The sequence below is a fragment of the Larimichthys crocea genome, chromosome XXII (assembly GCF_000972845.2).
Source record: "Larimichthys crocea isolate SSNF chromosome XXII, L_crocea_2.0, whole genome shotgun sequence".
Taxonomy (NCBI): domain Eukaryota; kingdom Metazoa; phylum Chordata; class Actinopteri; family Sciaenidae; genus Larimichthys; species Larimichthys crocea.
The window spans coordinates 18,224,049-18,241,047 of record NC_040032.1 but is presented as its reverse complement, the minus strand read 5'-3'; the positions used below and the strand labels follow the sequence as shown (position 1 = coordinate 18,241,047).

Sequence of the window (16,999 nt, the reverse complement as noted above, 5' to 3'; positions counted from 1 at the left end):
AACCCAGAATGGTAGTTTGTTCCACAGAAGAGGAGCCTGATAGCTGAAAGCTCTGGCTCCCAATCTACTTTTGGAGACTATAGGAACCACAAGAAACCCAGCATCCTGAGAGTGCAGTGTTCTAGAGGGGTAGTAAGGTACTATGGGCTATTTTAGATATGATGGTGCCTGACCATGAAGAGCTTTGTAAGTAAGGAGAAGAATTTTAAATTCTATTCTAGATTTAATAGGTAGCCAATGCAAGGAAGCCAAAATGGGAGAGATGTGATCTCTGATCTTGGTTCCTGTCAGAAAACGTGCAGCAGCATTCTGAATTACTGCAAGTCCTAAGAGACTTATTGGAGCAGCCTGATAACAAGGTTACAATAGTCCAGCCTAGAAGTAACAATGCGTGGACTACTTTTTCTCATCCACTTGAGAGACAATGCGTCTGATTTTGGCATGTTACATAAGTGGAAGAATGCCGTCCTCGAAATTGTTTTATGTGGATGTTTAAGGACAAATCCTGATCAAAAACAACTCCAAGTTCTTTACAGTGGAGCTGGAGGCCAGGGTGATCCCATCTAAAGTAACTAAGTCTCTAGAAAGAGGTCCTGAGGTGTTGGGTCCAATTACAGAACTTCAGTTTTGTCTGAATTTACATCAGAAAATTGTAGGTCATCCAACTTTTTTATATCTAAGGCATGTTTGGGGTTAGTTAACTGATTGGAAAATCTTGCAAAGATGAGGTCCAACATAATCTAAGACAATATAGGAGGGCAAAAATTTTTTATACTTAAAATTATCAACTTACATATATAAAGAGCCCTGTTTTATGTTATTTATTTCACTTGTATATAGATGTTTGCACATTCTTTGACTTGCCATTTGTAATAAAAGTTGTAAAACTTACTGGACGGTTGGTTCTACTTTCACTGTCTTAGTGTTGTTGGGTAGTTCAATCTCAATAGCAGCTCACCAGCTGATGTTGTAACTTAGGGACGCCCAGCACTTTATTGAAGTGGGGCTGCCAGTAGAGTCTCTGGGAAGAAAAACAACAACAGAAATATGATGGAATGATTGAGAGTACACAATAATTATACATTGTACTCATTCACTAAGTATCAGAATCACCTTTATTTGCCAGTTGTGTGTACACAAACTGTCCATACGTATACATACATTGAGAGCAACATGTATAACAGAGTCAAATTCCTTGTGGTACACACACCTGCCACAACACAACGTATTGCGCGCACACACATGTTAGGTGTCGTCGACAGTGTGGGACGTCTCCGACTTGTGCCGGCCACTGCAGCCAACAACAGACAAACGAGCATGTCTAGGTCTGAGCCTTGCACACAGCCAGCATTCTTCCTGTGAAGCAGAAAGTGAATTCGCCACCCCAAATATATATATATCTATATATATATATATAGATTTAGATTTAACATTTAGATTTATGTTTAACATTTAGAATTAGATTTAGCATTTAGATTTCATTTAACATTTAGGTGTAACATTTAACCTTTGGATTTATTATTTAAATACCTCTAAGTCACAAATATTGTCTCAAATGTGCAAAAAAGTGACTCTCAAAAATTCAAACCAGTTTTTAAACATTGTTTTATGCTAAATGTGACAAAATGTTGCTGTTATTTCAGCGAGACGCTTTACAAACGGCACCCATAGCTATTGCCCACCCTTTCATGGTTTAGCTGGTGGATTGTTTTTCAGTGGTTCAGACTCTAAATATGAAAACATAATTAAAACTGAAAACTTCAAAATAAATGAAAAAATCAGACCTACATGTTCATGGATTCTTAGGTTGTGCAAGGTTTCACTTCACTTGAGGATTTCTTTTTGCAACTTTTAAACTTTCTACTTGACTTAGAGCTGTTATCTTACACACAGCTACTGTATGATCAACCTCTAAACATTAAAACAGGATTATTAGTTGTTGTTTTTTAAATGTCCAGTATGCTGCTTACCATTCATCCATATTTATAATAATCAAATAATGAAGCCTGATATAAAAGGGAATGAGTACATTTACTTGGATATTATGATAATGGGCATATTTCTATTCATTTCTCATTTTGAATGCAGGGCTGTTACCTCTAACAGAAAACATTTGTATTGTGGTATTTAGAATTTCACTCTGCTCTGTAATGGTCCTGAGCAGTTCAAGAAAATCCTTAAAAAATCCGATTTTACGTGGAGTGCTTAAACGCACCACCATTTAGCACCATACTGAGCCGTGAAGTGAAGAGATCCAGACTGTGTTTGGGGCGCACTGAAAATGATCACAGGAGGTTCTTATTGGATCAGAATTGTCCCACTAAGTGACTGCACTGTAGCTACTTCAGAGTTTGCAGCAGCATCCTTTCAGAGTTCCTCTGAGGAGTTCCCTGCAGAGCTGCAGCCATGCAGCAGGAGCTTCTGTTCAAAGTCCTGGTCATCGGGGACCTGGGAGTCGGAAAAACATCCCTCATCACGCGGTACGTCCATCAGATCTTCTCCCAGCACACCGAGCCACCATGGGTGGACTTTGCCCTGAAAGTTCTGCAGTGGGACAACGACACTGTGATCCGGTTGCAGCTGTGGGACATAGCAGGTCGGTAAACTTCAACAGTAACTCTAGGTAACACCACAGTACACACTGCTGTACACACTGACTGTACATTGTTGTACAGACAGTGTGTTGATTGTTAAACGACCAGCAAAGCTCCGATCAGGGGTCTGTAAGAGGGGGTGTGTGAGAGATGAGTGTTATGGGGTCTTTGAAAACAAAACATTAAAATCCTTTCAATCAGTTGAGTTGAGAAGTAAGTAACTGCTCTCCAATCAAAACAACTGAGCACCTTGAATGAACCACAATAAGACAGAGTGCTGCACTATACAAAGAAGTGTGTGATGTGACTCCCAGTGAATGTGTGTGTGTGTGTGTCCTGCATGCATGCCTGGGCCCTCCCTTCATCTGAAGCCTGCTAGAGGAATGTGGATCTTGTGCCTTTCTGCGAGTCAAGTGATCCCATGCATCATATCAGTCACATGATGGCAGCTCTGTACATAAAACACACATACATCACACACAGACAAACTCATACTCCCTGTGTGTGTTACTAATGAACCATGCTGTGAGTTGATTTGATTTAACATACTTGAAACCTATTATATATATATATATTATATATTATAATTATATTTATATATACTCTCATTTATTATCTCATTATTATTATTATTATTATTATTATTATTATTATATGTGTGTGTGTGTGTGTGTTGTGTGTGTGTGTTTTGTGTGTGTGTGTTCGCGTAATTGGACCCAAACACCTCAGAGACTCTCTTTCTAGAGACTTAGTTACTTTAGATGGGATCACCCTGGCCTCCAGCTCCACTGTAAAGAATCTTGGAGTTGTTTTTGATCAGGATTTGTCCTTTAACATCCACATAAAACAAATTTCGAGGACTGCATTCTTCCACTTATGTAACATCGCTAAAATCAGACGCATTGTCTCTCAGGCGGATGCAGAAAAACTAGTCCACGCATTTGTTACTTCAAGGCTGGACTATTGTAACTCTTTGTTATCAGGCTGCTCCAATAAGTCTCTTAGGACTTTGCAGTTAATTCAGAATGCTGCTGCACGTGTTCTGACAGGAACCAAGATCAGAGATCACATCTCTCCCATTTTGGCTTCCTTGCATTGGCTACCTATTAAATCTAGAATAGAATTTAAAATTCTTCTCCTTACTTACAAAGCTCTTCATGGTCAGGCACCATCATATCTAAAATAGCCCATAGTACCTTACTACCCCTCTAGAACACTGCACTCTCAGGATGCTGGGTTTCTTGTGGTTCCTATAGTCTCCAAAAGTAGATTGGGAGCCAGAGCTTTCAGCTATCAGGCTCCTCTTCTGTGGAACAAACTACCATTCTGGGTTTGGGAGGCAGACACGGTCAACACTTTTAAGAATAGACTTAAGACTTTCCTTTTTGATAGAGCTTATAGTTAGGCCTGGCTCAGGTCATCCCTTAGTTATGCTGCTATAGGACTAGACATTCATTGTAATTCATTGTCATTTTATCAGTCATTGTAATTGTACAATATGTTTCTGTTGATTTGTTCTGTACATGTGACATCTATTGCACGTCTGTCCAACCTGGGAGAGAGATCCCTCCTCTGTGGCTCTTCCTGAGGTTTCTTCCACCTTTTTTCCCTGTTAAAGGGTTTTTTGTGGGAATTTTTTCCCCACTCGAACTGAGGGTCTAAGGACAAAGGGTGTCACTCCCTGTACAGATTGGAAAGCCCTCAGAGGCAAAACGTGTTTTGTGATTTTGGCAAATAAAATTTCATTGATGATTGAATTTGATAGATTCTGGCCCATACGTGTACGAGGGAAGAAAGAGGTTGTAGCTTGCTACGTGTCAAGGTTTAATTAAGGACCGGTCTGATCCGCGTAGTTTCCTTGACTGTCTGGGGACTCTGTCGCACCACACAGCTGAGCAGTACCACCCTGACTTTCCGGCTGAGAAATCCCCAACACCAGCTTACAGAGCTCCTGTAGGCCTAGTATCTGTAAAACAAAGTGTACATAATGGTTAGTCTAAACTACACAGTGACATGCTTTTATTACATGTGTCCATCTTTTCTTCTGAAATTCTATGAAACCTAAATGCTGACCAAAACTTTTTCAGACTGCTGTTCTAGATAAGTTTGTTTTTAAAAGTTGTGTGATGTTTGAAGGAATCATGACAAAAAAGGTAAACTCGATCTGAACTGTTTTGTGTGCTTTCAGTGTTTGATATGTAACATGATAACAAGTAACAAACATGACAGATTAACAGTAAGCAATGTAAGATAGAGGGGACAGTATTTTATTGTACTTAATCCTTACTCATTTATATTACAATAGTAACAGACTACATCTATGCATAAAAGAACTTACTGCTCTGTTCCCCTCAGACATAGAGGCCCATAGTCTGCTCTGTAGATAGATTACACACAGGCTCAAGGCAGGCTGGTGGTCAACCATGCATGTTGGTGGGCTGGAACCCGCTGTAGCCTTCTTGTAACCTAGTACACTGGAAACGGTAAGCCACATTAGATTATAGAAATTATGAAAATTATTAAGTGCATAAGTTACAGAATGCAACAATTTATTCAAGTTGTTCGTGTCAATAAGTACATATTATCTATGCCTCAATATCTGGTAAACATACACGTTATGAGGTGACAGACTGACACTGCCTGCTCTGGCAAAGCTAGCTCCAGTCACCTCATTTATATCCAACAGACTACTAATATTACTAATACTACTTGTAGAAAATCCCCGCCTCCTTTCACCTCCCATCAATGAAGGGCGGAGCCCTCAAGTCTATTTAGGCAGCCAGCTCACCTGGGTGAGGCCTTTTGTCCTTAATGGAGAACAAAGGGGCTGGCTGGCCTTATCGCTTTTTAAGAAACTTTATTAGAAATATAATATAAGATCCAAAAATGGAAACACAGCTTATTAATACACATACAAAAAAAAAAAAAAAAAAAAAAAAAGGAGGCAGTTTAAAATACACACAGATACATATATACACATAAACCCTTACTTATGTTATGCTTACATATACAGTACACACACACACATAGGGAACATATAGATGAGCAGAAGATAAAGGAATTAAATTGTCAAGATATGCCATGGAAGTCTATTATCAGTTGAACGGCGTCTTCTAAGTTCAGTCAATATTTGTTTAAAAACTGATTCGCTATCAATCACTGTCTGGTTGAGAATCACTTTACATCTAGTCTTCCATAATTTATTATTTACGATACTAATAACAAGCTGAAATAATTCTTTTTTATTAGGAGGCATGTTTTCTTGAAAAATATTATATACTATAGAGATATAATTTATTGTAAAACTAAGACCTATTTTTTGTAATAAGGACCAGACATTTTTAGTTCTGTAACAATCTATTAAGAGGTGTTCCAGAGTTTCGTCCTCATTACAGTTGATCATAGGACAGGTCTTAGTAGTGACATAACAACTCCAAGAAACTATTGCGCGTACAGGCAATCTGTTTATAGTGATAAGCCATTTAACGTCACGAATAGTTTCTGTGAGGTTTTTATTTTTTAAAATTTTAATTATTTCATTATTATAACTACTAGAAATATTTTTATAAACAATATAACCTCCATATTTAGATTCGTTTATTATATTGAAAATCATTTTGCTTGTTAAGCCAGACCAGTCTAAATTTAAAGACGCAAACTGATTTATAACGTCGCCATATATTAATTTATAATATGGGCCCTGTCTGGCTCTTCCTCTCCTCTTTCTCCACATTGAGAGGTCACCGATCCAGACAGGGTTCCTTAAAATGGCCACATACATATTCTTAACAAATGCAACTTTTAATCGTATGTCTATATCTACTGCACCAAGGCCTCCATGTTTCTTACTTTTAAATAAAATGTTTCTCTTGGCAACCTCTCTAGTAGTTCCCCATATTAGATTTACACAAATTTTATTTAGTTTAATTATTGTTTTGTTAAGAGGTGGAAAAATAGTTGCTAAAAAAAGGAGTCTGGACAGGATGAAGGTTTTAACTATATTTACTCTCTGACCGTAGCTGGTATTTTTATTTTCCCATTTTTTTGCTTCATCCTTAATTTCGGAGAGCTTTTTTTCCCAGTTTACATCGCTACAGTCAATATTATTAATAGTTAGACCAAGTATTTTAATATCGTCTCTGATCTGTATATCAATATTTTTTCTTTCACTCTTACATCCTATCCAGACTCCTTCAGTTTTATTAAAATTAAGTTCTGCACCAGATGCCAGCTCATAACTATTTATATGTTCTGTTAAAATATCTAATTCTTTTTGATTTTTTATTATAACCGTAATATCATCTGCGTACGCTAGGGCCACTATTTTATGTGAAGAGTCAAGAGGGGTACCAGAGATTAGTTTTTCTGTATTAATTTTATGCATTAAGGGGTTGATTGCTAGTATATACAGGGCAGCACTTAGAGGGCAGCCCTGTTTTACCCCTCTCTCTACATTAAAACTATCAGTCAGATAACCGTTGACATTAATACATACATTAGATTTGGCATACAGACATCTGATCATATTGATAAAGTCTCCTGGGAAACCATACGTTTCCATCACAAACCAGAGATATTCTCTGGATATATAATCAAAGGCTTTTTTTTTATCAAAGCTGACAATGTAAAAGTTAGTTTCATCTTTAGGTCTGTGTATTAATTCTCTTAAAATGCATAGATTATCCCACATCACCCGTCCCTTAATTGCACATGTTTGTTCTTTTTCTATAATTTCATCTAGGATATTATTTAACCTATTCATAATTATTTTTGCCAATATTTTATAGTCTGTATTCATAATAGTCAGGTGTCTGTAGTTATCAATGTCTGACTCGTCTCCTTTTTTATACAATAAGCACATAACGCCTTGATAAAAAGTATCACCCATACATCCATTACGCAGACCCTCATTAAACATGGAAGTAAGCAAGTTCACGATATCATCAATATACAGCTGGTAGAATTCAGTGGGCAGGCCGTCTGGACCAGGGCTTTTACCAACATGTAATTGTTTAATGGCTTTACTTACTTCATCTCTCTTTATATCACCTAAAAGTGATACAAAGTTTAAAGAGTTATATATGGGATTTTTTTCCAGGAAGGAGTTCATGGAAACTTTATCTGTATCAATTTTTTTGTATGCATTTCCACAGAGGTCTCTGATAACTTCCCTTTTCTTATTTTCACATGTAACTAAATTACCATCACGGTTTCTTATAGATTTAATAAATTTACTTCTATGATTTCTTTGACTTGATATAATGGCATTACCTAAATTACCTCGTTCGTCAACTTGTGACTGTTTAAATATATTATATAATAATTCATTATTTATATTTTCAATCTGTGATTGTAGGTCTTTCATTGTTTCTTCTTCTGAGGAGGATCTCTCTTTCATTTGTTTTAATCTGATGTATTGTTTAACTAGTGTATCATAAGTTGCATTTTTAAGTTTGTTTAGTTCCTTACATTTAAATTTAAAGAAATCTTTTATCCGATATTTAAGTAATTCCCATAATTTAATATCTGATTTTGTTAATATATCTAATTGAATTATTTTATGAATTTCGAGTTTTAATTCAACTATTATATCATTATTCTTTAAACACTGTGAATTAAGTTTCCAGTAACCTCTGTTAGAAAAGGGTCCACATGACAAACACGTCTTAACTAAAAGATGGTCTGACAAATTTGTCAAGACTGTGCCATAGTGGGACATTTTGAAATTTGAAGAAACATATATTCTATCAATACGAGTTTTGGTTTTAGTGTCAGATCTGGTAAAATCTATACCAAAGGGGTTTAACGTTCTATAGACATCATTCAAATTTGCATTATTACAAATTTCTTTTAATAGTTTCCCCTCTTTACGGAGTTTAAAAATCGAGTTGCTAATTCTATCATTTTCTTCAGTAACAACATTAAAATCACCACACAGAATAATATTGTAACCAACACATAATAATTGTCTTAAATTTCTAAAAAGCTGCATTTTCTTTGATGCTTCTGGGGCTGTGTATACGTTAATAAGACGATATTTACTGCCTTGATAAAAACAATCCAGCATTAGCAATCTACCTGGGATAAGGTCTCTTCTTCTATATATTTCAACATCATGCATTTTGAAGAAGATACCAACCCCATCAGCACTATTTTCTCCTATAGAGATTACACTTTTGCCTTTAGGCCAGAGCTTGATTACGTCATCAACATCATTAATTGTCTTTAGTCACATTTCTTGGATGAATAATACATCAAAATTTGTATTAAGCAGAAAGTTCATTTTTTGTTTTCTAAGTGCAGGTGATTGTATTCCGCACGCATTCCAAGTTGCGACTTTGAGAAAACTCATAATTTAAAAGGGTTTATGGCGTGGGTTTTTTATCCAGCCGTTTCTCTCTCTTGTTAAAGATCTGCATGGCTCTTCTCTTTTTAGTATAATTACATTGCTCAAGATTTTCAAAAACTCTTGAGTCTGGTGGAGGAAACTCAGGTGTAGTGGAGAAATTACCTGAGTTTTGATCTCTTTGAACTGGATCAGGAGCTGAAGGCGGTATGAGAGGAGTGCTGGCACGCTGGCCTGCAGTGAGATCAGATGAAAAATCTGAGCTGGCCTTATCCTCACCCTCCCTCATTCTCAATGTTTGAGCTGTGTATTTGATGTGAGTTATCCTTTTTTTGTTCCACACACTCATAGTATATTCAGTAGGTAAATCTATAGTATAAATGTTAATTTCCCCATTTTCTTAAGATTTGTTTAGATTAAGAATCTTTGTTCAATTGTTAATTGACCCTTAAGTTTGAGTTGTATGGATTAATATTTTGCTGTTCTATTATTTCTCCTTTCCACCAGAAAACAACCAGCTAACAATAAATGAGAATCAATTGGATCCCCTGTGTTTGTGCCTTGTTCTAATCGGACAATCCACTGCGTTGTTTCATCCAACCCACGAGCCAGTTTATTCCTCACACCAACCCCAAACAATATTTTACATGGTCCTTCGAGCCGGAACAAGAGCAATTCAATGGACAAAGCACAAACAATTAAGCGCTCAGCACGCCCTCATAAACCACCTGCATATCTGGAAGATTATCAGACACAATTCTCAAGCTTGCCTTCAGTCAGACCTCAGCCTTTAAAGTCTCCTAGTGAATCTGGAAAGCTCTGCACAGCTCCAATTGAGAGTTCAGCTGCAAGTAGCAAACCAGTCCTTCCTTTCAAGCTTCCTAACGCTGCCGAGGGAGAAACTGCTAGTATGGACATGCAGGTTATGAAAAGAGAAATGGATCAACTCAGAGGTCTCATTCTGCAGGTGGGACAGAGTGTGGATGCCCTGAGAGACAGATTGGAGGCACAGCCATATAGGGGTGCATCCTTTTCTCCTCATTCATCACGTGCATTAGAGGATGGTGATGACACTGATCAATCCCCAAGACTTTGTGCCCCCCCGAATCCTCCTCCTATAGTAAAAGAACTGCGTGAGAAATTATGTGAGCATGACATTCCCATCATCCATTGTGACTCTTATCCTCCTTCACTACCAGCTCCTAGTCGTCCTTGGTCTCTTCCACCACCCCCTAGTTCTTTAAGGACTACTCCACAGCGTGCAAAGTCAAAGTTATCCCATGCAACCCAAACCAGTGGACATTACTGTGACCAGCATTCAGACTGTGATGTTCCCAGTGAACCTGCTGACTTGCAGCAGCCATGTTCAGGAGTTTCAGCAGCTGTACCTTATGTAGCCTCTGTGGATTTGTCACCCAGGCAGCAGGATTATTATGAGCCCCCGCCTAATGTCAGAGAAAAAAGTGAGCTCTCTCTACCCTTCCCTAGGGCTCAAGACTCCAGACGAGCTCTTGCCTTCCAACCTCCTCAGCTGACTGTTCCCCCTCCTACAGCCACTTTCTCCTCTTCAGCAGTTGTATTGGCTAACCCTTCCTATGTACAGGCTCCTTATGTGCACGCACAAGTTGCTGGTAATCCTCCTGGGTCCTCCTACCTGCAGCCCCGTGCCCCTTTGTACAGGGACCAGCCTGCAGTTGCTGTCTCACATCCTCAGGCTGTATCAGTCCTTCGTTACCCTGACCCCTCTTCTCTGAACATGCACAGTGCTGCCCCAACTTACCCAGACCAGTTAGTGTCTCAATATCTGCCGCAGCAGCCACCAAGGCCCTACAGAGCTCATCCAATTGCAGCCCCTTCCTTTCCCTAGTTTACCCATGAAGACCCCCGACAGTTTGCACTGCTTAAGATGGCTCTCACCAATCTTCTACCCAATGATGGAAGCGAGCAGTTTAAATACCATGTATTGTTGGACCACCTGAAGTTGGAAACAGCCTGTCATCTTGCCTTGGCCTATGCACATCATCCCCTTCCTTACACCAGGGCTATGCTAGCCTTGCAGCAGAGATATGGTCAGCCACAGCAGCTTGTCCTGAGAGAGATTACAGCCATCTTGAATCTTCCCTCTGTACGTCCTAGTGATTCTAGAAGCTTCAGTGACTTTGCTATCCGAGTCAGAGCTCTCGTTGGCATGCTGCAGTCGCTGGAGAATGGTGAAGGGGATGCAGAGTTGGCTTGTGCATCACATGTGCAGCAACTTTTGGGTAAACTTCCTTCTGAGCATGTTGCTAATTATGCCAGATTCAGCCGTGCCACAAAGCCAGGTGTTCCTCATAACTTGGTGGACTTTTCTAACTGGCTTGAGGAAGAAGCTGAGTGTCAAGCCATGGCCACACAGACCCGTGATAGGAGAGGACCCCTAGAGCAACGAAACCCCATAAAGCCCAGCTTCTCAAAGCCTAGTAACCCAGTGGCCACTATACTTCATGGCACTAGCCATCCTCAAAGTCAGACCAAGCGACCTTCAGTTGAGTCCGCTACACGTCAAAGCCAGACATGCCCTTACTGTAGTGCCTCTGGCCATCATATAAGTGTCTGTCCAGATTTTCGGCAGCTGTCAAGGGATGCAGTTAAGAGGTGGATACAAGAGAAAGGACGTTGCTGGAGATGTGCTCGTGAACACCGAGCACGGAACTGTGATTTAAAGAAATGCTGCCCAAAGTGCAATGGCAAGCACCTTGGAGTCCTTCATGAGGTGAATCAGCCACAAAGTGATTCAAGCACCTCCTGCCTCATCTGTTCCAGCTGCAGCACAAGAGTCCTTCTGAAAGTGGTCATGGTTTTTATAAGTTACAGGGGGAGAAACCTTGAAACTTATGCAATATTAGACGATGGGTCAGAGAGAACCATGCTCTTAGCCACTGCAGTTACCTCTCTTGGGCTTGAGGGGGCGGCTGAGTCTCTCATGCTGAAAACTGTCTGCCAGGGGACTGAGACTCTCATGGGCACTACAGTCACTTTCAATATTTCCTCAGCAGCAAATGCAGACAAGAAGTTTATTATAAAGGATGCCTTCACTGCTGAGAAACTGAGCCTTGCTCCACAGTCTTACCCTGTGCATGTCCTCCAGAGATTCGAGCATCTGCGTGGCTTACCACTCCAAGCTTTCCAGAAAGTGCATCCTCTCCTCCTCATTGGTTCGGATCATCCTCATCTTGTGTGTCCTGTGGAACGAGTCCGTTTGGGTCCAGGGGGCGGCCCAGCAGCTGTGCCCACATGTCTTACTTGGGCTTTGCAAGGACCCACAATGCTCCCTGAGGATCTCCCTGACAACCAAGATTGTTTTTCACCTGAAGCCAAAAGAAATTATTATTTAGAAATCCAGTCCTTGTTTATTTCTTGTGCATCCCCTGGGGCAGATCTTTATCATGCTGTCAAAAGGCTATGGAAAGTGGATGTATTGCCTTATCAAAGTGAGAAAGTCATTACACGTTCCAAACAGGACCATGAAGCACTAGCTCAGCTGGATAACTACACTGTGAAAGTGGGGATCAACAGAGTTGGTCGCTATGCAACCCCCCTAATCCACAAACTGAAGGTCTCCAAACCCCAAGCTCCAAAGGAATCTGTCCTGCCTGCCCGCAGACACACAGAGCGGAAGCTAATGAAGAATCCAGAGGTAGCAGTTATTTACAATAAAGAAATAAACAAGTTGCTGGAGGCTGGATATGTGAAGAAACTCAGTCCTCAAGAAGTGGTCCAAAACAGTGAATCATCATGGTACATACCACACCACCTTGTGGAGCACAATGGCAAACAGCGCCTAGTGTTCCACTGCTCATTCCAGTACCAAGGGCAGTGCTTAAATGACTGTCTTCTTCCTGGCCCAGTTCTGGGCCCATCCTTGATGGGTGTTCTGCTGCGCTTCCGTCAGCATTCTGTTGCCATCTCTGGTGATATAAAAGCCATGTTCCACCAGGTCAGATTGCTGGCTGAAGATAGACCATTACTCCGTTTCATATGGCGAAATATGCGACGTGAGGAGCCTGCAGAGGTTTATGAGTGGCAAGTTCTGCCACCATGAAGGGCAGGCCAAAAGTTTCCTTGACCGCCTCCGAGCACAGCTTGCTACCGGTGGTTTTGAGATCCATCAATGGATCAGTAACCTCCCTTCAGTAGTAGCCAATTTTTTTTTCTGACAATTCCATCGCGGGCCATGACCATGCGCGCGGGGGGGGGGGGGGGGGTGTTCTGCGTCCTGATTGGCTGAGTGAGAACCGCACGTGTGTTCTGCGTCCTGATTAATTAAGGGAGTACTGTACAAAATGCGTGTAATAAGGTGTATAAAAGTGTGTGGTTAGGGGTTTTACAGCCTTATAACATGTATGATAATTGTACTTACTTCGCGGATTTCGTTTATGCCCACTGCGTCTGTCATGAAACAAACAAATAAATCAACGTCATCTAGCGGGCCAGATATAATTGATGGGCCGCTAATTGCCGACCCCTGGTGCACAGGATACTGGCCATGCAATATGATCCCCTGGGGTTCATCATCCCATTCACCACCAGAGCAAAAGTACTTCTTCAGAAACTGTGGTCTAAGGAGCGGGACTGGGATGACCCCTGCCTTCCTGATGCCTTCGTAAAGGCCTGGAGGTTATGGGAGGAGGAGCTTCCACAATTGTCCAGAATCAGACTCCCAAGATGTTATAGACTCACAGAGGACCAAGATCTTTCAATCACCATGTGATGCCTCTGAAGCAGCATATGGCTCTGTTGCATACTTACGGACAGTGGACTCCAACAGACAGGTTCAAGTCTCCTTTGTCATGGCACGTTCAAGAGTGGCACCAAGACGGCAGCTCACTATACCCCGCCTACAGTACTAGAGTTGGGGGGGGGGGAATAAAAATATATCTTACAAAGATATGTGTCTCATCACTGTGCGATGAAAACTCTGCGAGCTAGCCCCCAAAGAGTAGCAAAAAAAATCCACAAAACGACACAGTGTCATGGCACGTTCAAGAGTGGCACCAAGACGGCAGCTCACTATACCCCGCCTACAGTACTCGAGTTGAGGGGGGATGGGGATGGGCATCCCCCCTTGGGGAAAAATGGTCAAAATCATCCCTCTTCTAAAATGGTCATCCCTTCTTCCATCCCTTATGGCATTTTATCAATGCATGTGAAAATTACTTATATTTAACACTGGAAATAGAATTACCATTCGACATTTAGGGGGGCTTTATGATAATCAGTCTATTACCTATGTCAGCGGTTTTCAAAGTGTGAGGCGCGCCTCCCTTGGGGGGCGCCAGAGGACTTGAGGGGAGGCGCGGCGGGGGAAAAATAAAAATATATCTTACAAAGATATGTGTCTCATCACTGTGCGATGAAAACTCGGCGAGCTAGCCCCCAAAGAGTAGCAAAAAAAATCCACAAAACGACACATTGTGTCTTATCTCTGCTGTTTCGTGTCAAAAGTTCTATTTCAGCGCGAAGAAACGCTGCTAATATCTCCTGCTATGTCTCTGCTTTAGTTTGAATCCGTCACGAAGCTCCTGGTCGTTACATAAAGACAAAGAGGCTTTGACAGTGAAGTGTGACCTCTTGCTGCGATATGCTACCTTTGGGTTTACTTCATTCTGGATCGTCATTGGTGGGTCAAAGGTGAATGTGGGCGGTACTAATAGATTCTCCTGAGTCTGATTGGTCGACAGGTGACAGGTGTCAATCATCCACACTCTGCGTTGTTTTAGCCTTAGCAGCACCGCTAGCTGCTACCTGCTGCTTCATATTCTTTAATACCGCTTGTTTCAAACATCGCGTCGTCTTAAAACTTGAAGTCTTCTTTCCTCCTCCTTAAATTGTGTTTTTTTTAAGTGAAGATGTTTTTTAACAAAAATGTGTTTAAATGTATTTAAATATGTTTAAAAACACAAAGATGTTAAAAACATACACAAAGTTGTGTTTAAAAAAATATTTGAGCACATTCACAAATAAAGATATTTAAAATGTTTTTACAAATATGTTTAAAAAAGATGTGAATGACATGATGTCCATAGTTAAGTGGTTATTGTTTCTTTCCGATAAATAGTATTGTCTTGTGCAGGCCATGCAACTGAGAATGCAAGCTATGAATCAGATGGGATTTAGGATTTGCCATGTCTAGCAAGTCACCCTAAAATTGACTAGAATGCAGGAAATTGCATCTAAGAAATACAAAATTTTCTGGGGGAGGACCCCCAGACTCCCCTGCTGGAAAATATGTCACATAAATGAAAAATTCCACCATCCCCCCTGGTTTCATTTTACAACTCGACTACTGCCTGCCTAGAGCTATGTGCTGCTCTCACTGGAGCCCAATTAGCAAGGATGCTGAAAGCAGAGCTGACTCTAACCTGGCTGCAATCTGAGTCCTGCCAATATAAGATCTTCGTGGCCCATCGTATCACAGAGATCCTTTAGCACACTGCTGCTTCAGACTGGAGGTATACAGATTCAGCAAGCAACCCTGCAGATGATATTACTAGGGGAAAAACCCTCACAGAGCTTGCTGCACCCCATCGATGGAATCAGGGCCCTCCTTTCCTGTACTTCCCTCCTTATCAGTGGCCCTTAAATCCCTCCTCACCTTCTACTGAAGCAGCCACAGAGTTGAGTAAGTCTGTCTTCTGTGGTACTGCTCATGTACTGCCACCTAGTGTTCCTCCGAACCTACTGCAGTTCCAGTGCTGGGAGGATTTGGTGGTTCGCACCTCTCAACACATCTCTCCATCCTTGGATGCAGATCCTCAGGCCCCTGACAGACCCTACGTGGAAACTCTTCTCCTCCAGCATGCACAGCAGGAGAGTTTCCCAGAAGAATATGCTCTGCTACAGGCTAACAAACCCATTTCAAAGCAAAGTCCCCTGAATAACTTGGCCCCTGAATTTGATCATACCACAAACCTAATCAGAGTGGGAGGTCGGCTGCGCCAAAGTGAGGATCTGGATTATAGCAACATGCACCCTGTGGTCTTGGATCCAAAGAACTACATCACACAGCTGCTGATCAAGGATCATGACAAACGGTTAAAACATCCTGGCCCAGAGACAGTTTTTGCCAGCCTAAGAAGGAACTATTGGATTTTGCGAGGGAGACAAGCAATAAGGAAACATCAACATTCATGTATTGACTGTAGGAAATGAAAAGCCAGACCCCTGATTCCTCGGATGGCTGACTTGCCACCATCTCGCCTGCGGCTTTTCAAGCCACCCTTTTGGTCCACTGGGATGGATTGCTTTGGGCCCTTCCTTATCAAAGTTGGCCGCCGGCAGGAGAAGAGATGGGGGATTCTCTTGAAATGTCTCACTACACATTGCATTCACATTGACCTTCTCTCAGGCCTGGACACTGATAGCTTCCTCATGTCTTTCCGCCGTTTTGTGGCACGGCGTGGAACTCCCTTTGAGGTGCATTCTGATCACGGCACCAACTTTGTAGGAGGAGAGAAAGACGTGCAGAGAGCCTTTGATCAACTGACCCCTGACCCCCAGGATCAATTAGCCAAATACAAAGTTCGCTTCCGGAAAAATTCACCATACGCTCCTCACTTTGGAGGAACCTGGGAAAGGGAGGTGAGAGCAATCAAATCTGCTCTGCGTGTGACCTTGGGTGATCAAGTTGTTACTGAGGAAGTGTTGAGCACTGTGCTTATAGAGGTGGAGGAAGTCTTAAAATAAAGCCCCTTGGATACCTATCATCTGATGTGTCTGACACCAATCCAGTCACTCCCAACCTTCTCCTGATGGGACGGCTTGAAGCAGCCCTTCCTCAAGTTATGTATGCCCATCCTGACCTCTTGAACAAGAAGGTGGCGTCATAGCCAGGTACTCGCTGATCATTTCTGGGCAAGCTTCCTGAAACATTATCTGCCAACACTCTAACCACGACAAAAATGGAAAGTGGAAAACCCAAATCTCACTGTGGATACTGTGGTCATGGTTGTGGACCAAAAGCTACCCTGTGCTTCATGGCCAATAGGTAAAATTCAGAAGATCCTCCCGAGCTCGGATG

At 41.4% G+C, this 16,999-nt stretch overlaps 1 protein-coding gene across 1 annotated transcript in view; it reads right to left on the bottom strand.

The window, feature by feature from the left end:
- LOC104935089 (ras-related protein Rab-38) overlaps positions 1-1,669 on the bottom strand; it is a 13,092-nt gene extending 11,423 nt beyond the window's left edge. The window contains exon 1 of the mRNA XM_027273754.1: positions 1,666-1,669. Within this exon, the coding sequence (XP_027129555.1) occupies positions 1,666-1,669 (4 nt within the window). The remainder of the gene's footprint in view (positions 1-1,665) is intronic.
- Positions 1,670-16,999: the final 15,330 nt, after the last annotated feature.